Source organism: Rhinolophus sinicus, linkage group LG09, assembly GCF_036562045.2.
Source record: "Rhinolophus sinicus isolate RSC01 linkage group LG09, ASM3656204v1, whole genome shotgun sequence".
Classification (NCBI taxonomy): Eukaryota; Metazoa; Chordata; class Mammalia; order Chiroptera; family Rhinolophidae; genus Rhinolophus; species Rhinolophus sinicus.
Genome location: NC_133758.1, coordinates 95,016,941 through 95,040,881, shown reverse-complemented (window position 1 = coordinate 95,040,881; position 23,941 = coordinate 95,016,941). Strand labels below are relative to the sequence as shown.

At 38.3% G+C, this 23,941-nt stretch overlaps 2 protein-coding genes across 2 annotated transcripts in view; one reads left to right on the top strand and one right to left on the bottom strand.

Moving 5' to 3' along the window:
- Nucleotides 1-13,243, bottom strand: part of BZW2 (basic leucine zipper and W2 domains 2) — a 55,688-nt gene extending 42,445 nt beyond the window's left edge. Inside the window, exon 1 of the mRNA XM_019727158.2 lies at nucleotides 13,100-13,243. The gene's annotated coding sequence lies outside the window, so the exon portion shown is untranslated. The remainder of the gene's footprint in view (nucleotides 1-13,099) is intronic.
- Nucleotides 13,244-13,312: 69 nt separating this feature from the next.
- Nucleotides 13,313-23,941, top strand: part of ANKMY2 (ankyrin repeat and MYND domain containing 2) — a 34,332-nt gene continuing 23,703 nt past the window's right edge. Inside the window, exons 1-2 of the mRNA XM_019727144.2 lie at nucleotides 13,313-13,878; nucleotides 21,315-21,379. Coding sequence (XP_019582703.2) covers nucleotides 13,812-13,878; nucleotides 21,315-21,379 — 132 coding nt within the window. The 5' untranslated portion in view covers nucleotides 13,313-13,811. The remainder of the gene's footprint in view (nucleotides 13,879-21,314; nucleotides 21,380-23,941) is intronic.

Sequence of the window (23,941 nt, the reverse complement as noted above, 5' to 3'; positions counted from 1 at the left end):
CCAGTAGACAAACTTTCTCTATTCCCGGATATTGCAGTCATAAATAAAAAGACATTAAGGAAAAAAGGGGCTTTAAAATGCAATATATGACTGAAAAATACAACTGTTTAATTTTTATGACTTGGGGAAAGTGATATGCTAAGTAGAAACAGGAAAAAATCAATTCTATATACGATAGGATCTTAGCTACATAAAATATACTACCACTCAACAGTGGTCAACATGAGCAGTTGGGATCAAGGGACATTTCATTCCTCTTATTTTAGTTGCCCATATTTTCTATAAGTATATATATCTTTTATAAAGTTGCATATGTTTAAATAAAAAATCTTTAGCCTCTTCTGAAGCTCAAACCAATTTCAAAAGAATCATAAGTAATAATAGTATTTGTGCATAAAAAGAAATGTCACAGGCTCTAAATATTATTTCCTACTAAAAGACACCAAGGTTTCTTGCATAAATGGATGATTCCAAGGTTGGAGCAGGGACATCTTGTGTCCGAAAATATGGACTTGCTTTGAAAAAGGAAAAAGCAAAAGCAAATTTATCAGTACACAAGTGAAAAGGAATTAACGGGGTAGAAAAGAAAGCTTTTACGTAGGAAAAGGAAACAGTTAGAAAATCACCATTCTGCAGTCATTGTACCAAAAACTGATGATGCACGAGTCAAGTATGCTAGATGTACCCTGACATGATGTGTGTGTGTGCGCGCATGCGTGTGTAAGGGTGCTTGATGAGCAACATGATATTTACATAGCCTCAAAGCATCTTCATATAAATTACAAAAGGAAAAATAATAACTACACAGTAGAGAAACAAGATACCTCAACCAAGGGACAACTTCCATTCCATGTTTCTAGATGTTTTACACTTAGGACAGGATATTGTTTTATGTGGTGTTCCAAACAAATACACATGGCCTGAATTTAATCATGAGGAAACAAATGCATGTCTAGGGACATTCTCCAGAACAACTGGCCTGTATTCTTCAAAAATGTCAATGTATTAATGAAAAAAAAAAAAAAAGGAGACCAAAAGACAGCTGTAAATTAGAGGAGAACCAAAAGGACGTTACTAGATGTAATATGCAGTCCTGGAGTGGATATTGTACTGCAGTGTGGGTGGGGGTGGGGGTGCGGAGGTGGTAGTGGAGGGGGGGAGTACATACATACATATATGCATACTCATATGTATGCATATATAACATATATAACATTATTGGAATAATTGATGAAATTGGAGTAATATAAACTATAATGATAGGTATGATATCTATATTAAATTCACTAAATTTTATTATTCCACTATGATTCTGTAAGAGAAGTACCTTAGTCTTAGAAAATACACACCACAGTAATAAGGGATAAGTAATAATAAAGGACAAAGTGTACACAACCTGGTTCAGAAACAAAAGTGAACATTTATGCATAGAACCATGGAGCAAAGGCAAACTTTGGAAGCCATACGTATTTTAGAGAATGAACTAAAGCAAGGAGAACAATGAAGGGAGCTGAAAAAAAGCCCAGAAACCTGAACAATACAGAGATTTTGTATTTTCTGGGAGTGCTGAGAAATCAAGCTTGCCACGGAGAGAGAGAGACCATAACTTTTCAACCCCTTCAGGATTCGCTCAGCTGTGAAGATGGATATCACCTTGCTGAATGGATGGCATTCTCCAGGAACAAAACAACACACCAACAAACAAAACCTCAACTCTTCATTTCAAGATGCTTATAATACATTACTCTGGTTAATATAGTCCTTGCATTTGACTGTCCTGTGTACAAGAAGATATTTGAGTATATTGAAAATGCCCTCACTGCCGCATCAGACGAGAACGTTCTTTATTCTGTTGTATTCATAGAGCACACAACATGCTTAGCACACAGGCGTTACGAACTGCTCAACCACACCCCACACTACGCGTATTAGTCCTGCCATGGAAATACTCTTCTACATTACAGCCCTGAGTGAGGAGAGATTCAGAAGTACGTAAAATAAAACGGAGAATTATTAAATATCACAATCAAGGGAATAAAGTCAACAAAGGAAAATAAATCTGTGTACGCAAAATACAACACGAGCTGCTTAAAGATAAGAAGTGCTAACCTCTACTAATTCAAAACAAATACCTGAAGGCAAAGTTATAATTCCTGAACAGAAAAAGTTTTTACAGTTTTTAAATAAAAGAGCCCATTATTTGTTCGATGTATTTAAAAAATATATTTATCAAGCAAAAGCACATACAAGTACAAAATGTTGTATAGTAACTTAACTGATTAAAAAACATACATCCCAGAATTTACCGATCAAATTAATTTCTTCCTTAAACACAGGATAACTGTAAACTAAATAACGCTTTTATTAATCAAAACTCTATTTGATTAATATTTACGAACCCCTTCTTTAGTGTTCAAAGGCAATTCACATACTTTTCAAAGAGCAATTTAAAATATTTATTAATCAACTCTTAACAGAGTAAATATAAAATTCTAGGTGATGATTTGGAAGGCCCATATCTACCAAGATATGGTTTTATGTGATCCATTATGTTTATTTATCTCATTACTATATGGTCATAAATTTTATGTATTATAAGACATACCACTTGATTATTTGATAAAGATGTAGGAAAACAAATATTTATTGTAAAGAAAATAATTTCTTAAAGATCACTAATTATAAAATCTGTTCATCACGTACAATGCTGAAAATTTAGGGGAAAATTTATGGGAAAAAGTATCCATAATTCTAATTTTCAGTAATGACAACTGTACACATTATAATGATATAATTCTTAATTTTGGGAAAGACGCGCAGTGCACACATACAGAAAAAAAATAATTAAACACAATTCTATCATCTTTTCTAATACTACACCAAATTACAACGTTAAAAATTAAAAAAAAAAAAACTGCATTAGAATTTGCAGTTATGCGACTTGATTCAATGACATCCTCTAGCATCTTTATTTTAAAAGCCGTGTGTTCTAATACATCACTTTAGGAAAATCAGAAACCTTTGTTGGAGAGGGAACTGTCTTTGAAATTTGTTAATCATATTGTAGTTTTAAGCTTAGAAAAAACAAGATGGCCCTCTCTATTATTTTACTTTCATTGGCTCATTTAAATTATAAAGTACTAATACCCTGATGGCAAAAAACTAGCACAGCCTAAAAGTATCAAGTAAAAAAATAAAGTCCACTTCCCATTCTTTCACTCCTGATCTCATGTGACGGAGTTGAGTCCCACTCTAGGGAAGTAATAACATATTTAATCTTTTAACCCTGTCTTAAGAAAATGTCTATGCATATGAACAATAAATCGACACACATGCATGTGTGTGCGTATATAGAAAATGAATTGAACATTTATGTCAGGCACCCAGTATGTACGAGACCATGTGCTATCAAACAATCAATAATTCATCACCAGTAACAAATGTCCCACTCTGGTGGGGGATGATAGTAAAGTGGGAGCCTAGGTGTGTGTCCAGGCAGAGGGTAGAAGGGAAATCTCTGTATCTTCCTCTTAATTTTGTTACTAACCTAAAATTGCTCTAAAAAGATAAAGTCTTTAAAAAAAAAAATCAGCAGGGAGTCAGTTTCTTAAGGCTGAGTTTGTGTCAGACACAAAACTGACGGGGTGTTTCTGACTACTAATTGGGAAGTTAGAAGATAAGGTTTTACGGAAGGGTGGATTGAAGGGTGGTCCTTTCTTCTCAGCATTTTAATCATGCAGGAGAGGAAACCAGAATCTTCTGGGAAAAAAATAACAACCTAAACTGGTAACTAGTGAGATAATTTGCTTTGGAGCAATTGCTTAAAAAACATGGATGGTAATGGACCTTCAGGATGCTCAAAGGCAGGCGTCCAAACATTCCCTCACTTATGAGATTTCTCAAGTCCCTCTTTCCCCCATCCTCCCGGAAGGGGACCTGCCCGAGCCTGTCTAGCAGATGAAGTTTTATTTGAAGGGCTGTACACACAAGAAAGATACTTAGCATACCCATGCCTATTTCACAACAAGAACATGAACTGCATAGAAATACCGAAGTCCAGCCTAAGACTTAATGGGACACAACACAGCAAGGTATGAGACTGTACTCCCTGACACAATTTTATAGGCGTGGACCACACAAACTCAAATTAAAAGAGGGGAAAACAAAGCAAAACCAACCAACCAACCAACCAACCAACCAACCAACCAAAACAGCATAGTACTCCAAAATCTCTCAAGCATACTTTTTTTAAAGATTCAAACATAGAGAGAAACATTCATTTGTATTCCTTTACCAAACACACATCTGGTACTAGTTACTAGGGATGCAGCAGGGACCAGTCAGACCAGTTGCATGGTGCTCACTTTCTCGCAGGTAGAGGTTTGACCCAAGCACTGCACAAAAAGTCTGGCAGAGTGAGTTAACAAGAATTACTAGTCTCCAGTACGCAAGGTACATCACATGATGCATTGAGTTGCAGTTGTGTTTATGAATGCTTTAATAATTAAATGTGTATGCTTTACTTTTAAACTTGTAATTACTGTACATGATTGAAAACCATGGACCTAATCCCAGACGTTCATCTAACACTCCAGAAAGGCTCTGAGATGTCACACCTCTTGCTTGAGGTCATGTGTTGCATTCTAACATTGGTGATATAGCAGAGATCAAAACCAAAAATCCCTACCCATCAGCGGGGCTCACATACCTGGAATAGTCAGGGCCAGAATCTGATTATCTCAAGCTCTACTCAGTGCAATTTCCCAATAGGCAACCAAAGTTGCTGCAATGTCTTGGGAAATTATTTATGTGACTCATAAAGGCAGCTTTTTTATTATTTGCCTCCGATTTTATGGTTTAGAATCAGATAAAGTATAAATATTAATTTTAAAGTCTGGTTCAGCACTTGGATAAACTGGATTAGCATATATTACCTCCAAAATGCAAAATAGTTCTACATGGATTTATATTAAGGAAAAAAAAATGTCTTTAGTGAGAGGATTTAACAAAAATCCTGCCTCTTAGGGACATGTAAATAGTAGGAAATTTATGGCACCGTGGTTTCCAGTACTATAGGAACCAGTTATCAAATTATTTCCTGCTGAGGCCCAACTCTAACAAAAACAGTCTTCACACCCTAAACACCAAGGCTACATCCCTTTCCTCTTGCCCGCAGTTTCCTCTGTACCATCAACTTGGGGGTCTCCTTCCTGTTTATAATAACCCCAGTCTATTACCTTGTATACTGAGAAAAAAAAAATGTCATGTTCTTTTCTTTTTTCTTTAGAAATGATCACAAATCCAGGAAGCTATCAAGGTTACTTTGAAAAGTATTAAAGTCCTTCGTGTGGGTGTACAAGAGGATGACAGCAGAATATCATGAAACTGCGCAGCCCACAGTGGTGTATGCTATGTTACTGATAGTGCTAAGTGCTAGTATCCCTTATTCTTCACCTCTGCCCAGTAAGTAGTTTTCTTAAGATTTATTTAGAAGTTCTCAAAAATAATAGTATACCTGACAATTACTTTTAAGTCATGATGTAACATAAAAGTAAATTGAAATATGGACAGAGAAAACATATCTTTCACATATTTAATTACTAGTTTCCAAATATTTCCACAACTAAGAGAATTAAAGACAGCCAAAGGAGTGTAGTTTTCATATTCATGTGGGGTGTTCGTCTCCCTTATATGTGATCCTTATATTTTCTTTCTTTTTTGACATAAACTAAAAAACAAAAAGATACACTCGATATTAAAAATCAAGGAAGAACAATGAAAGCACTGTCTCCTCAGCATTTAGCAAAAGAATGGTACATTCAGTGAGTTACCTTTATTTTTCCAAGAACATAGTTTACAAATATGACTATTAGAACATTTTTTTGACATTCTTCACTCAACACACGCCAAACTTGGAACAGGCTGAATGATTCCACCTGGTAATTAACTGCCCAAAAGATATTTGCTAAAGAGACCCACGGCCTGAGTATAGACATCAGAGTGAGTTAAGAATGAAAAGTATTCTTGTGCACACCCTGCCAATATTGGTAGATTTTGTATTTAAAAAAAAAAATTAGAAATTATTCTAAATCATCATGTGTTTTTCCCCCTAACAGATAAAAAGAAAATATGCTGTGGAAATTCCTAATGACAACCATAATCCCCGCATTAAAGTGATTCACATTAATCTGATTATTAAATCCCCTTGAGCGCTATCTCTCAGGTGTAACTGTTGCAGCAATGTCTTTATCCACAGAGTAGGGGGAAAAAAAAAAAAAGAAAGAACAGTCCAATTGGAAAAAACAAATTGAGAAAATAACAAATCCTAAAATTCCTTTGAGGTATAGATCAGGTTCCATGGATCGGATATTCAGACATTTCATCTGCAAAATAAACTTCACAAAGAATTTCCTACTCATTTTATTTTCCAGCTGTTTTGGCTATTTATACACTAGCTATTTTGGATAATTTCAAATCACTTTGTATTCATGGGCAAACTATTCAAACAGTATATGATTTTCTCTTCCATTGTTTCTTTTTTTATGTCCATTATCAACTTTCCTGCTACCACCAATTCTGGAGATACTGGTTTATCATTTTCAGTTTAGTCTTCAACATGGGATGTCACATTTTATAAATTACTTGAGAGCAAGAACATACCATCAACGTGTTCTTTAAAATATAATCTACTGCATTTTTTATTTTAAAAAGTTGACATTGAGGAAAACACAGCTTTGAAGGAAATCATTTCTAGTTCCAGTATGGTTGGTCCTGCAATTACAGCTAATATTTACTTTTCTGACTTGCCTGGCCCAATTCACCAATCCTTCCAGACTCTGTTCAAAATTTCACTTTCTCCAGGAATCAGACCTTCCACTGAGCTCAACCCTTGTGTCTGAACTGCTTTCTCTCTGGTTGGGGGCTGGAGAAGGCTCTGTGGAGGAGGGGTCATTGGAGCCGAGAAGGATTTAAGTCAAATGGGATATGCAGACGGGGTGGAGGGTATTCCAGGAGCAGGAAACAGAGGGTTGGGTAGAAGAGTAACAACCTTGTTGGATTTAGAGCTGAAAGACTGGCAGGAGCCAGACAGCCACTTAAACATGCGAAGTTAACTGCTCAAAGGTGTCTAACCTATGGGAAGATCTTTAGGACGATTACCTTAGTCCCTTTTGCTTCAGGGGCTGGCCTGGCTCCACCAGGATAGTACAAGCCTCTAGAGGACACAGATCATGTCTTATCCTGTGTGAATCATTGAACATAGTAAATGCACACCGAGTTTCTTGTTAATGTAAAAAATAATGTTAATTCTGAGAGACAATTACTAGAGTGATATCTTGTATGAAAGAGTCTCTCTTAATTTGAAAACTAATTTTCATCTTCCAAAATGCAGGAAGATAGGCTTATGGCAAATACTAATGTCTATACAATTTTACTTTGAAATCATTTATCAGCTAGGCCTATAATTATGTTATTCGTATATTTTCCAACTGCAAAAATAGACAGAATTGGCCCTAAAAATAACAGTTCATTTTTTATATAGCATTTTATATTCCACAGGGTATCCTCACAGATTTCAAAGTCACCCTATAAATTTGGTTAACATCCCCATTTTATATATGAAGAAACTGAAAGCCTTGGAAAATAAATCTCATCCTGGAGGCTGGAGCCTTGGTTTTCTCGTTCTAACTCCCAGGGCTGTGGCTATGCTTGAGTGTCTCCCAGGGACCATCCATAATCATTTCCTACCAGGTCAGAAGAGGCTACTTAATGGGACTGCTTTACTCTACATATCAACAGACCAGGAAGAGATTTTACTCAGAGGCTGAAGAATACAGTTTTAAGGACTGCTTTGTCTGCAGGCTCTAACATAATCCCACGATAGATAACCAAATAACAAGAGATAAAAACTCCAATTTTCCAGCTTAAATGTATTCATTGGGAAGGTGAATGCTACCTTTTTCCTTCTGATGCAGAAATAGCTTTCTATTTTTAATTGTTGGAACAGTTTTATTATACTCAGAGATAAGAGGCACCAGACTAGAGTTTTAAATTCCACAGTGACATATCCAATACAAACATGTGTCTAAGTTGGATATATACTAACATGTGCTTCAACATGAACTTGCAGTGATACTGGACTGGCTACATAGTCCTTAGACATCGTGAAGATCTCACTTTGAACTTAAATCTTCTTTAAAAAAACCATTTAAATAAAGTCTGGGGAGACATATTGTAATGATACAAAAAATTTACATGTTGTCCTTTGGATACACTGACATTTAATAAGTCCAAAACATAATAAACTTAAACATCAAGACACAAGATAATAAAGTTGCAAAAATCCATAAAATTGGTGTTGAAACCAGCAGTTAGATATGCAAACCCAGAGTAAGAACCTAGAAGACACACCTAGGTGTGCCTGAGTCTGGTCCTGATTTTCCGACATTAATCTAGAGTTATATCTTGTATGAAAGAATCTCTCTTAATTTGAAAACTAATTTTCATCTAACAATACTGACACAGCTCACAGCAGTTTTGGTACACTTTTATTTTGGGGGGGGAGAATGCCTTCTGACTTAGTTTATGAGACACAGAAGAAAATCAGTAGCTCTACTTCATTCACCTCTTGATTTTCTCAGTTAAACTAAATATATTTGCACCCCTGTTCAGACTCGTCTGCAAATTACTCTGTCAGTTTCCCAAAATGATGAAGATTAATTGCCAGTAAGATAGTCATAAAATTGTGACATAGCACTGAGTAATGCCACCTACCTGTTATTTTCGTGGAGAAGTTAAAATGTGATGTGAACAGTTTATGGAAAAGCATTGTTCACAGGACAGTCTCTTACTGATTTAGGTATAACTGTTTTAACATTTAAATGAATAATTTCATAAGCTAAATTCCAAGTATAGAGAAAGAGCATTTGTATTCAAATTACTTTCTTATGTTTTGTTAGGAAAAAACCTAGAACAATTTCTTAGAGGGTGTAATATTTCCAAATTTTACTTTAAAAACTTCATTATGGAAAATTTCAACCATATCCAAAAGTAGAGAGAACAGTATAACGACGTCAACACACTCAATGCCCAGCTCCAATTGTTAAATCAACTTTGTTTCATTGATACTTAGTCCCTCCCTGCCCACCACTGTCACAATTGTATTGAAGCAAATCTCAGATGTCGTATCATTTTCTCCTTAAGTAATGCAGTATATACCTCCAGAAGATAAGAGATCTTTCAAAAATATAACCACAATCTTATTTTCAACCTGAAAGAACATAAAATTCCTTAATGTCATTAAATATCCACTCAGTCAAGAAATGTACCTAAGTCTAAGGACAGAAAGTCAAATGTCAAGGAAGACATTACCCCGAAAGATATAATACTCAAAACTGAGCTAGTCCCCCACAATAAAGAGGAAACAGCATTCGCTTAAAACAGAGAGCTGGAGGGCAGGGGCTTTCATGGGGGAATCCAAGCAGGGTATGCAAAGTTTGCAACATGCGCACTTAGAAAAGGGTTTTCTTGGTTGATAGCACTTGTCAGCATATCAAGCAGCTTGAGACTGAAAACATTTGAAGAACTTCTGTCCTTGGTTATGATTGTGATGATGCCAGCATCACATCACAGTGCCAAGAAGAAGTAATCAAGTACGGACACAAATCCACCTAAAATAACTTGAAGATCCAACTGAATTCAATTCAGCATGTCCTGAGCATACAGTAGGTACAAGACAATGGGTTACAATCTTGATAAACAAAGGTAAATTACTTCGTTAATTTAAAGTCTAGAAGAAGGGGTCACATAGATTAATAATAGCCATAATAGAATGCCATGCAAAGGGTGACTGCTTTAGGTATTTTCATGGGGCTCCAAGGGAAGAAGCAATGATGTTACTTGGGTGGGGGCTCTAGAGGGTCATTAGAAGACAGAGAATTGTAGAGGATGTCAATATTGCACCAGTAACTCCTGTCTAAAGATTTTACCTATCCTCCTAGCTGAAGGACATGAATAAATGTGTTTACCAGTGTCTGTACTCTCATTAAATAGGGTGGGAGAGGTGATCATGAAAGGTGGAGAAGAAGTTATATGTAAATAGTATTTTGAAAACTGAGCAGTCTTCAGATTGGGGGAGGAGAGACTCAGTGAAGAGGGAAGGGAGGTCATTCCAGGAAGAGAAAAGCAGGAACAAATGGGTGGAAATTACTGGCATGTTAGGGAACCAGCAGCAGCGTGGTGACCTTAAGAGCTGAGAGTGTGGGAGGGGCTGGCTGACTGGAAATGTCTGCTGGGACCAGAAGTTGGAGCCTTCCAAGCCAGAACTGAGCCTCAATTCTGTGGCCAGAGAAAAGTCATTGACAAGTTTTAAGTGAATCCGTTCTACCTTAATAGAATGTCTCACTCTTGCGTGGATGATGGGTGCTCAATGTTTATTGAACTGGTGGTGTCTTGAATTAGTTTGATGGGGTGAGATGAGAGAGAAGCAGGCCACTTAGGAAATCCATTGCAATAGGCCAGGAGAGGCTTAGGGTGACAGTAGTAGAAGAGATGAGGGGACATGTATAAGCATTTCAGACATTTCAGAAATCAGTGTTTCTAAAGAGGCAAAGAAAGAAACAGAAGAGAGATCAAAGCATTATACAAATTCTATTATACAGGGTGGAACAGTGTGCTAGCATGCTCCCATTTCTGTAAAAAAAAGTGGAACTAGACATATGAGTATGAGGAATAAACACATAAAATACCTCAAGAAGGATTTGAGAGGAATAGATACATTGGTTGTAGGGCATGGAGAAGGAACTGGAGAGAGAAGAAGGAGAGACTTTTGTCCCTCCAGCATGCCGAACCATATGACTATCTATTAGCTAGTTAACAGAATATATAATTTCCCCCTTATCGTCAGCCAACTAGGCAGAAAACCGGGAAAAGAGGAAAAGTTTTAGAGACAGATCTACATTCCAGTTCTGGCTTTGACACTTCCTAACTGTGGGGGATGGGCAAATTGATTAACTTCTTTTAGTTTCTGTGTTCTTATTTGCAGAAATAATATTGGTAATTCCCACAATTCTATAACAATAATTAAAATAATCCTATACAAAGCATCTGGTAGAAAATGTCACCGACTAAATATTCAATATGTAGTTATTTCACTATCAATAAAATTTCTTTGATGTGAATATATTCTTAGTACAAGAAAAGTTCCTCGATCTAGTTTAAGGATGCGCATTAGCTAATCTTATTCCTACATTAAATATTAACACTGTACAAAACGATTAATGTAATCCATCTGATGAACACTATCCATTACATATCTGTTTCTAGAAATTTAAACTTAACATATTATTTATCTGCATTTCTAGGTAGATGTTAGTTTGTCTTTAAATGTCTTAATTTACTGAAGTCATGTATTCACAGAGGACTAAATACCAACCAGGTGCCATAAGGCACCAAGAAGTAATAGTAAGTTGCTATCATCGACGATCTGACCTCAGTGAGACAAACAGGTGTGACCTTCAAGTAACCATGGCCCCAATTTGGCACAAGAGATGGAAATACTGGCAACGAAGTACCCAATTCTGGCCATGCACTGCTGTAAGATGTTAAGTCACATTTTAGGGGAGGTTACTCTGGAAGCATTTTCTTAGGTGGGTTTCTACTGCATGATACTATGTTTTAAATCAATTGAGACTGTGGCAGTAACAGCATTCTAAGTGTTACAGAAGCTTGGTCACTCTCAAAAGCCTTACTACATGTTGTTTGAACAGCCACATCATTATTAAACCATCATCCAACAAAAGTTTCTTTGTTATACACTGAGATGGATAATTTCAAACCATTTTCACGTGAGATTTTCTGGCTCAGCTCTGCCCCAGTCTGTAAAAATGAAGAAGTCTTAGAGAGGAAAACAGCTGGGATTTTAGAAAGATTTTTGTTAAAGGCAGGAAATAATGATGAACATCTTCCAGAATTTCAGAACTGTTGGTGAATGCTCAAAAAAAAAAAAAAAAAAAATGAAGGTGTAAGCCAGAGGAAAATGCACTTCACTTCGTATACACTGTGGGGAGAAAGAGGGGTGGTAGGGATGCTTAACAAAATCACCTAATTATTCAAATATTTCTCTTTGAAGCAGATGGATCTTGGGAGAAACATCAATACTAGTCTGTAGAGAAACAACAATAAAGCGAAACGTACACACTAATTTCTGAAGCAGCTTTCACTGATGCTGTAAATATGTTACGGATGCGAGCCCTGGAGGGATGACTGACTTCGTATTAGCAAGCAAGTCTTGTTTCTAAGCCACAAGAGGGTGCACACTTGTATTTACCCCCGAGCTATTGGAGCTCGAGGCTACATATTACAGTTGAATGAAGACTGGATTAAGAGGCTAATCTAAGGCTATATATAGACAGCAACACCAATTTAATCTCCGCCCCCTTCCCTTCCCCTCCCTATTTCCATAAATCTCAAGATCGGAGTTACAAAGAGACTGAGAACTCTAGCAGAGCGAAGAGGCCCTTCCTCCCCTCTCCCTTTAGGTCGTCTCTCCTAAACGAAGTATTAGTGCAAGTGTAAATTGCTTCCAAACATCCTTCACAGGCACCATAAAGCGAATCAGACCCTGTTTTCTTCTACAGCTTCCACAGAGGCCAGAGGAGATGACAAGTAGTGTGCGTGTGTGTGGTGATGGTGAGGGGGAGGCTTGCCAAAAGATAACTACCTTTTTCCTTTCCAGCCTTAGTCCTGAGCTTCAGCCCCGGCCTCGCTGGGAGACGCATCTGGCCGTGCCACGCACGAGATGATGTGCACCCGCCACTTCCCACCGCGTGGTGGGCCCCCACCCGCTCGCGGTCCCAGGGTCTCCCGGGGTGGCCAAATGTGGCCAGTGGCGGGTCTGCACTCGGAGGCACTGATACGTGGTATGTGTGAGGTTCATCGTGTCGAGGGTACGCTTCCCCACGGAGAGGCAGTAAACCACCCACCCCAGCAGGCACATGCTTCCTCCCAGCCAGCTCCGACCCCGTGGAAGCCCCAGCGGGGCGACGGCCGCGGTTCCCGCAGCCCTCTCTGCTCCCCCTGCCCCACCTGGGTTGCTTCTCACCTGTCGGAGAAGGTAGCGGCGACGCGCGAGGCTGGGAGCTGCGGCGATTCCAGCAGCGGCAGTGGTAGCGGCAGCAGTGGCGGCGGCAGACAATGGAGGAGTGAAGGACAGACACATTGACATAGACACACGGAGCCCGGCGCAGCCCCGCCTCCCGCCCCGCCCCGCCCCGCCTCCCAGCCCGCCCCCGATCCGGGCCGCGCCACTCCGGAGGAAATGGGGGAGGTGAGCGACAACCGGGGGCCTCTGCACGCCCTAAGCAGCCATCGCCGGACACAGAACTTACAGATAGAGTTTTTAAATATTGAGTGACCCTGCGTATCTGAACCCGACAGGATAGGAGTGGGAAACGGCTAAGAGGAATTTAATTTCCTCCCTCTGGTTTTCTCCATTTGTTTTTGTCGTCCCAGGCTGCTCCAATGGGAGTCTTTGGCTGCCTCCTCTTACGGCTCCTCCTACGGACTCGGCCAATGATGCGCGGGGGGTGGTGACTGCCGCTGGGGCCTGCGGAGACCGCCTGCCCGGCTCGCCGAAGCTCGCCGGCTGCTCGCCAGCCCGCGGGAGAGACGAGAGGATTCGAATGCTTCCGCGGTTGGCTACTCAGTATTCTGGTCTCTAATTGCCCCTTTGCGGCTGGCGTCCCTAACACAGACACATCGGTATTTTTCAATTCTTCCAAAGACGCAGAATAACCTTCAAGCTGGCGGGAGCAATGGTTCACATAAAGAAAGGCGAGCTGACCCAGGAGGAAAAGGAGCTGCTGGAAGCCATCGGAAAAGGTATGGGAGCTGGGCTGCCACGGAGGCGCTGCCAGTCTGGCCTGGAGGCGTGGCGGAGCCCCGGAGGCGCCCCTGGCCCCGCTGACCCTTGGCTGCGGTTCTGCAAGGATCGCCGCCCCGGACCGGGAAATACCGTTTCTCGCTTTGGTCTGGGACCGGTTGCGGGGGCGGAGGGGTAGGGAGGGAGAAGTAGTGCTGGGATGAGAGCGGAGGTTACAAAGGCTCGTCCTTTAAATTAGCTTTTGGAAAGGTTCACATTTGCAGGTGCCCACTCAGAGTATAAAGAACGATCCAGGGGTGTGGTCCTCAGGATGTGCATTCTTCAACACTCCTTAGATGATTTTGACCACGGTCTGTCTTGGCGACAGTGGCCTGGTAGTTTCAGGTTCTTAGACGGGTGTTTAAAAGGCCGTGTTCGACTTCCGGAGGCCGAAAGATCTGGATTCCTTGGCTGTCCCCGCCCCCGCTTGGGGGTGGAGGGAGCTGCTAAGGAGAACGGTTCTTTATTAGGACACAGAACTAGTTCTGTAATTTGCCCCGTTGAAGTTTCTGCGTCCGGACCCCCTCTGCCCCCTGCAGGAACTTGCAGAGAAGCGAGGAGTTTGGCTAGGCGTCCACACCCCTCAGCACACTTATTAGTACGACTGCGATCTTCTAATCGCGCTTTCCTTTACACTCGAAACGCGTGTCCCGCTTCCGCCGCTCCGGGTCGTAGGGAGGGAGACGCGGGCCCTGGGGACGAGCCAGAAGCGGTGTTTCCCCCTCATTCCGGAAAGGACGTCCCAGAGGTGTTCCCTGCTAAGTCCCGTTACCTGGCAGGTACATCAGCGTGACTACGTGACTTCTCCTGCAGCCACAGAGCGGGGATGGGGATGCATGGGACGGAGGGCACAGTTAATGTGGTTGTTTTAAGCTCAAGAATGAGAAAGCCACGTCTGCCCTCGAATGGCAGAGAGGCCAGGCACTGCAGCATGAAGGCTTCCCAGTTTCCAGTCTTTTCTTTCTTTCTAAGTCGTCAGGCCTACATCTGGACCCCCAGAGTGAGTAAGGAAGATTTATTTTTCATGCTGACAAGGAAAGTCTAAATGTATAAGAAAAAAAAAATCGGATTTGAACTCAACAGGTGCCCATGAGTGGAGCCGACCCCATCTGATCTCAAGAATTTTACGTCACAGCTATATTTATCATAAATGTTCTTTGCCTGGAATTGTGGGACTTGGTGTCTCCGTTTGTTCTGCACAGTTATCACTGACCTATTTGGCATTGCAGCCTTTCTATTCTAACTCTCTCTCTGGGTAATTTCTCCCTGCCTTTGGTGGCTCTGGGATTCAATTCAGCAAACATGTGAGTCCCAGCTGTGTGCCAGGTACTGTGCTGAGCAAAAAGGAGACAAAGGATCAACCCACAATCCACTACGGTGCAAATAATGTTTTAAAGCAGTCCAGAGCTATCCTGTTCTCTTAAAAGTGTAAACAAGTGAGTAGTTTTATAAAGTGGGTCTCTGAACGGGGCAAGTTGTGGTGGGGCAGAAATCCTTGGATATATTCTTAGATGTCCACCAGTTTATATTTTAAAGATTAAATAAAAGAGAATTAATGTGAATTTAAGCAGGTTAGTGCTGTGGTATTTCTGGGCGCACATCCTACATCAAGTTGCACCTCTGCACATACGCTGTTTTTCACCGATTCTATTGGCCCAAGAGGAGGAGAGAAGAACTGAGATGGACTCAGTATGTGGATACATTCTTATCAAGTAAAGGTCCGTGGGACACCACTATACTCGCAAAGAGAAGTAATGGGAGATAGGAGAAAACTATAGCCAACCTTTATTGAATGTTATTATGAGCCAGGCATAATTATTATCACTTGATGAACTCGGAATTATTTTTCAGCTACGACATTATGAGAGACAGTATGGGATGTGGTTCCATGCAGGCCTGGTTTGGAATCCTACCACAGTCTTGCTGGTGATGTGTTTGTGGGCAAGTGTCTGTTTCTGAGCTTCAGGTTGTCCATGTGAAAAGTGGTACCCACCTCACAACACTGTGTGATGATGAAATGAATTAATATATGTAAAGAATTTAAAATGTTACTAGTATTGGGTGTTATTATGGTAAACATGTCTTCACTTTAGAGACAAGAAAACCAAGGAACTGAGAAATTAGATAACTTGCCCAGTGTCACACAGGTAAAAGCGGTGGAGCAGAGATATCATACGGCCCATAGTCATAGAAATATGCTGGACTTGAAAGCAAAACAAAAAATGAAACCAAGAAGTTGTGGTATATATACACAATGGAATACTATTCGGCGGTAAGAAAAGATGATATAGGAACATTTGTGACAACATGGATGGATCTTGAGAGTGTAATGCTGAGTGAAATAAGTCAGACAGAAAAAGCAGAGAACCATGTGATTTCACTGATATGTGGTATATAAACCAAAAACAACAAAAGAACAAGACAAACAAATGAGAAACAGAAACTCATAGACACAGACAATAGTTTAGTGGTTATCAGAGGGTAAGGGGGGTGGGGGGTGGGAGATGAGGGTAAGGGGGATCAAATATATGGTGATGGAAGGAGAACTGATTCTGGGTGATGAACACACAATGGGATTTATAGATGATGTAATACAGAATTGTACACCTGAAATCTATGTAATTTTACTAACAATTGTCACCCCAATAAATTTAATAAAATAAAATTTAAAAAAATGAAACCAGCACCCTAGCCATCCATACTGCATTCTCTTTGAGAGGCAATTTAATTTTCAGGAAAACATCATCTGTCAAGTTAATTTTCATTTTAAATGTTATTGACTTTTATAGTTTTGAAGATAATTCAATTTGTAAAATAATATTTGGTTATTAATTGAATAAAGGTCATAAGCAAAATTTATTGTGTAAGGAAGCATATTTTTAAGGGAGTGGGGGGTTCTTAATATTTTTTTCACCCTTCGGTACATTTCTCAACTTTGAGAAGCGCTAGATTAGTCAGTACTAGTACTTGGAACTTACAATAAATTTTCAGCCAAGTGTGACCTATCATCTTGGCCAATCTAAAATAAACTCAGCAAACGTTTGAGTGCTTTTTTTCTTCCAATCACTGCCCTCCAGAAGTTAAGCAGACTTCCAGTCCAGAAAATAGCACACATTGCTCCTGGGCACTTTTAGAACAATTTCATTTTCTGAGTGAGTTCACAAGCGAGGTATTCTACAGATTGTATATGTGTTAGAATGCCAAGATGTTCCAGGTGAAACTTAAGCTGTTTCCTACCAATATAAATCATAGATAAAGACAGCATCCATTTCACAACATTTAAGGAGTGAATATTGAAATGACTGACGCACATTTAACTGGCTTGTATTCCTGGTAGATTGACCTATTCTTCTAAGTTCCGGTATCTTTTTCCTTAAGCACAGAGGAAGCACTATTTCAAAATACATTAAACCTTCTTTAAGGATGTAAACTATTACTTACCTTGTTTAGTACTTGAAATTCTTGGAATTACTGTTGTTGACTTAACAAGATAATAATGTATTCACTTTTTTTTTTTTCATTTGTTGTGTAAAATGAGCGATGAAACAGGTTTGGATAATAAAGCTGATTCTACCAGCTTTATTGAAATATAATTAAAATACGATAAATGGTGCACATTTAAAGTGTACACTTTTTAAAAATCAGTTTTGACTTAGGTATACATCCATCACTACAATCCAGATAATCCAGATAATCAACAGTTCCATCACCCACAAAAGGCTCTTTATGCCTTTTTATTATCTGTCACTCCTTCCACCACTGTCTCCAGGGAACCACTGATAGGTTTCTGTCCCTGTTGATTAGATCCCTTTATTCTAGAATTTTATTTAAGTGGAATCATACAGTAAATAGTCTCCTTTTTTTTTTTTTGCGTGGCTTCTTTCACTCGTCATCATGATTTTGAGGTTCATTTATGCAGTACCGATAGTCTATTTTTTCTTTTATTTCCGTGTATGGTTATACCACTATTTGCTAATCATTCGCTTTGATGGATATTTCAGTTGTTTCTAATTCTGGACTGTTAAGAAAGATCTTGCTGTAAGTCCTGTGTAGTTAATATTGTTATTTTTAATATTTTTATGGGTTAGAAAGATTCAGGTCTACTAATAATTATAGAGATCAAAGAAAAATTTTAATTTAAATATATAGTTACCATTAACTCAATGACTGGGCAGGTTATGCTCTATGGGCGTCATTGTTTTCATTTACAAAACAGCAGCCCTTTTAGACACTCTAATTTTTATGCAGTGATTCATAATCCTAATTGAAGGCCATTGTGTTACATAGTCTAATAATAGATACGACTAAGAGATCTTTTAGAAATTTCACATTTAAATAAATTCACCATTTCAAAATATAGTTACATTAGAAGTCTCTACTTCTAAAATACATTTATAACTATGTAGTTATAATTAAATCTAAATCCATATATTGTTATTTTAAAATTATGACACATTATTTTATACATGATTTTACTTATACATACACATTATAGCCACTAACAAGACAAACAGTATTTTAAATAACTTAACTTGGATTAGATTCCTTACACCATCCCTTTTTGGGGATCCCACTAACTGGTTGAAACCCATACCAAATCCTATGGTTAGCTGATGGATTGCTGGAAATAGAAATGTCAAAAGTTTGTTTCTCCCTTTTTTGTTTGTTTTGACTACACCTGCTCACATCTGCTTGTCTTCAGTTAGAGATTTGTGGTCCCCATCTAGCTATTAGAAATAACAATGAATTATATTGTGCTGCTCTGAATATAAAATAACAAGAGCATCTCATGTGCACTGAGAGGGACAAGCCCTCAATCATCCTTAGAACTCTATGGGTTGGATACCCCTATCTGCTTCACAGATGAGGAAACTGAGGGTTTCATAGGACTTGTTCAATTTCATGATAGTCCTGTAATTAGGTAGGAGAGAAGGTGGTAACGTGGGAACATCCCGTTAGCATCATCTCTTCTCGGCTAAAATGCTGAACCATCCAGATTAGGGTTGGTCAGCCCCACTCTAATGAGGCGGGTTGGGTTGTATTTTCTGCTTTGGTTGAGCTACTTGGAGAAATTCTCAAAAGCTAAACAAATCATTAAATATTACTTTCATAAGTTATCAATCTCTTAATTTTTGTCTCCACCTAAGATAAATGTTGGGTCATTTCGTGTCTCCCTTATACTGTGTTTCTCCCAAAATAAGACCTAGCTAGACAATCAGCTGTAATGCGTCTTTTGGAACAAACATTAATATAAGACCCGGTCTTATTTTACTATAAGACCGGGTTAATATAATATAATATAATATAATATAATATAATATAATATAATATAATAAATATAATATAATATAATTAATATAATATAATTAATATAATATAATTAATATAATATAGTGTTGGGTCTCATTAATTTTTGCTCCAAAAGACGCGTTAGAGCTGATTGTCCAGTTAGGTCTTATTTTCGGGGAAACACGGTAGTATTGTATCCCCAGTCTTAACAGTTTGTGAAATCAGATTTAACATAACTTCTTTCCCAGAGTAAAAAAATGAATCTTTTAACATAAAAGCAAAATATTGTTTGAAAAGCTACTATGGACAGTGAGAAAGTAAAAATCTATGTTTCACATTTCTGTGCTATTCTAAACCGGTTTCTTACTGTCATTAAATTAGGAATACCAAATTAGAAATCGTCACAAGTTTTTTCTGTTTGGGTATTTTGCTCATCCATTTTCCAAAATCTGTTTTCATTCTCTAGAAGCCCAAAAAATTTTAGAAAAAAATTTCTCATCTTGGTCCCTGCATTTCAAAAGGCTAACTGGCTGGCATGCAGTGGTATGTGTGTGCATGCCTCATCTTTTCTCTTTTTCATTTCTAATTGCTCCTTGACAGGACAGATTTAACTTAGATTGCTGGCCATTGGGCGAAACATTTTCTAGTTATAGGCCTGTTCTCTAATGTGAGCCAATTATGATTTTAAGCTTCATCTTCCCCTAACACGTAGCAGGCCTTGACTTGCTAATAATCCCTGTAGTGTTCTCCCTCTACTGCATAAACATCTCCTGCTCAGAAAGAAAATAACTTCAGTTATTCTTTGGAGGACAATAGGACTTAGCTAAAGCATCTTGCACAAGTGAAAGTGGGGTGTGGGAGTTTTTGTTCTGTTGTAATTCCTCTCTGAAGATGTTTGAGAAAGTCTGATAAGAAGCCACCGGAATGGATAAGGGTAGCTTACACACTTGAAGGCTTTCACCTCTCATTCTGTAGCCATGCAGCCAGTGATACCAGCTGCTCTCAGATGGAGTACAGGGTCAGACCACGCACTATTTACAAACTAGCGCTGCCATATTCCAGGGACTTGCAGGTTATTCCTTGACATTTCCCCAGCAGGGCTGTTTGTCAGCCTAGGAGACCTTTCTCTGTCTGTTCCAGGTTGGTGACAGGCAACCAGCTGACACCCCTAAGAAGCAGGTCAGGAAGAAGCACGCTTATCTTTATTCTGCATTCCACCTTTAACTGGAAGCCAAGCAGCATTTAGCACATGCTTGAACTATAATAATTCTGATTTTAAAGAGAAGAAATAACTCCTAGTTAGGGGATGTGCTTATTCTTTTGTCTCCTTTCACAGTAGAGGCTTATCTCATCCTTTCTCTCTGAGAACATTCAATTCCATTGTTCTCTTCCCCGTCAAACCAGAAATTTTTTGGCAGAACCTGTGGCTGACTCTTATTCATGATGATAATAGCAACATTCTCTCCTGCAACTACTTGCTCCTGTCCGTATGCCTTACAGAAGACTGGAAAAACCTGACAGCTTTTATCCAAATTTATAGAGCCCTGACCTTCAGGATTACATTAGCGGACTTTCAGTATGAGAGTCTGAATATTGACTCCAGGGCACTTTTATATAGTGCCAGGCTTTAAAGATATGTTTACCTAAGCATTTCCAAACCAAGAATTCTATTATAAGTATGCCATCAATTCACAGGGCCCAGTGATGAAAAAGTATATAAATACTGACTGTATTTTGAACTCCAATTATTATATTGACTGGAATTTAAGCTTTGGATGATAGGTTGGACTAGATGCCCTTTAAGATTTGTTTCAGTATTAAGAATGTTATGCTTTGTGATGATTGTATTACTGCCAAAAGGAAAATGTGGCCAATTTAATATACTCTAAGGTCAGTGGAAATAAAAACAAGATGGAGCTATTTTAGTTTCTATAAATCTATTCTTATGGATAATTACTTTATGGAATAATAGTATGTGATTTATGCTTTATTTCTTAATAACCTAACCTGAGTAGTCTTACAGATAACCCTTTAAAATTTGTTTCCTTGATGTTAGATTTTTTTTCTATTCTAATGATAAATAACTTTTTTTTTTTTTTTTTTAAAGGTACTATCCAAGAAGCTGGAACACTATTAGGCAGCAAGAATGTTCGTGTGAACTGTTTGGATGAGGTAAAATGTTAAAAAGTTTAATGAAGTGTTTTATTTCCTATGAGAATGGATAATATAAAAATCTAATAAGAATTATTTTCTAGCGTGTGTGCCTGCACGAGTTACACTAATATCTAAATCAAATGTAAGCAGACAGGTCACAAAGGCAAATAAGCATGTAAGAACATGGTTAATTTTATCAGTGATCAAATAAGTGCAAATTAAACCAAAATTATTTCATTTCTTGTGCAGTGTGGGAAACATTGGACTTTTATATGCTAATGGTTTGGTGTAAACTGGCATTTCATTATGGTGAAAATTTTAGAATTTGTGTCATTTTTAAATGTGCGTACCTTTGATCCAGCAATTCTACTTCTAGGGAACGTTAGCTAAACCCAAAGTCTGCTTTCTAGAACACTTGCTACACAAAATAACTTTCTGAGATGATGGTAATGTCTATTGTGAGCTGTTCAGTGTCAACCCTTAGCTCTATATGTGGTTAGCGGCTATTGCTATACAGCACTGTTGTAATGCTAGAGAGTTAACTGAACTTCAGTTTCTCATGGAGAAGGGGAATGGGTTTTGTTAAACCTTTACTCACACATGGGTAGCAAAATTAATACCAGACAAAATAAAATTTAAAGCAAATAAAGATTAATAGATCAAGACTTTCTTATAGATTAAATTAATAATCCACTGAGAACATAGCAGCTTTAAGCCTTCACTTATAAGCTCTGATGTTATAAGCTCTCATGTTCATAAAGAAAAAGATAGAATTAAAAGGAGAAATTTGTAAAACCAGAATAGCACCTTTCAGAAGCCATCAGATTAAGTAGAAAAAAGTAATTCGGGGGACAGAAAATTTGGCTAAGCTAATTAAGAGTGTGTGTACTGTATATAAGAAAAAAATACTACATCTTCTTTTTACATGGAACATTAATCAAAATTAGTCTATGTATTATACTATTTATAAAGGAATTTTTAGCTAATTTCAAACAAATTCACCAAATGAAATAGAATACATTGAAAATAAATAAAAATATGATCCAAATAATAAAGCATATAACCTGAAAAAAGTTAATTCTAAATAATTCTTGGGTAAAAGAAGAAATAGAAGTAGAAATTGCCTACTATTTAGAACTGAAAACACAACATTTGTCCAAAAAGTTTTATATGGGGAAAAATGTTTCAGAAACAGGTTCAGAGATTGCACAGCATATGATATGGTTGGGATAGCTCATTAGCTCTTTGGAAAGAAGCTCTCTCGTTGGTTGCCTCTGAAAACCAATCCCTGCTAAGAAGACAACTGGTAAACAGAAACACCAAAGAGAAAAATGAGAATGTTTTTTTTTTTAAATGAGAAGAAAGGGAGTATCAGGAAACAGGGAGGCAGACAGATAAATGGGCTGACATAATTGACACAGATGACAGTTAAAACATAAGCAGACAAAAACACAAGGACAGTTTGTATTGTAAGATCCAAAAGCTTTGCACATTTCCTTTGCTCTTAAGCATATTATCACATTGCATTGAAAACTGCTTTAAAACACACACATATATATGTGTATATAATTATAGGACAGTTCTGTAGTCTTGGGATTATTCACTTTGAGCCAGATAACCTCTCATTCATTGTAACATGGGATTGCTGGGTGATTGACTGTCCACCCGTATTGTCCTTCCTTTCCCTCCAGGCTACACACTAACTTCTTATGTACCTGTTATATCATCCTTTAGCGGCTATCATCCTAGTCATGCTCTGAGTACATTTCTGCCTCATTCAAAAGGTATGAGCAGGGGCGGCCAGTTAGCTCAGTAGGTTAGATCGCGGTGCTCTTAACAACAAGATTGCCAGTTCAATCCCCACATGGGCCGCTGTGAGCTGTGCCCTCCACAACTAGATTGAAACAACTACTTGACTTGGAGCTGATGGGTCCTGGAAAAACACAATAAATAAAAGTTTAAAAAAAAAGGTATGCCCATGTAGTCCATTTCCACTCCCTTAACACTGCCTCTGTATAATGAGATTCTGATTACCCACATACACCCAACCCACCCCAACATTCAAACACCCCATCCTTGTAGACATCCTTAAAGGGAGTCTTTAAGTTATAATCTTATCATTTTTCTATTACTACTTTCAAGAAACTTTGACTACTCCCATTAAGTAGCCTCTTGTACAACCACCTGAAAGGTCCCAGCTTCCCTATTATTCTCACTTCAATAACCCTCTGAGAATATTGATGGTTTATGTTCACAGTAAGAGTCTGGAATCATCAAGAACAATTCAGATTATATTAGCATTCTAAGATTTACTAAAGTAAGAGATAGTATGTTTTAGAGAGGTTTTCATCCAAAACAACTTTGAAATTCCAGTACTTACAGAATTTATCCTGGATTACTGAGAACATTCACTTACAGAGAATAGCTTGTTCATTTATCTAGCATGTAAACACTACCAAGTTTTTCCTCATATTTATACAATTTTCTTTATAACCAAGTGATATATATGAACAAATTATAAATGTGGTTTGGGAGATCATTGCTTTAGAAATCATACCACTATAATATATATTTACTTCA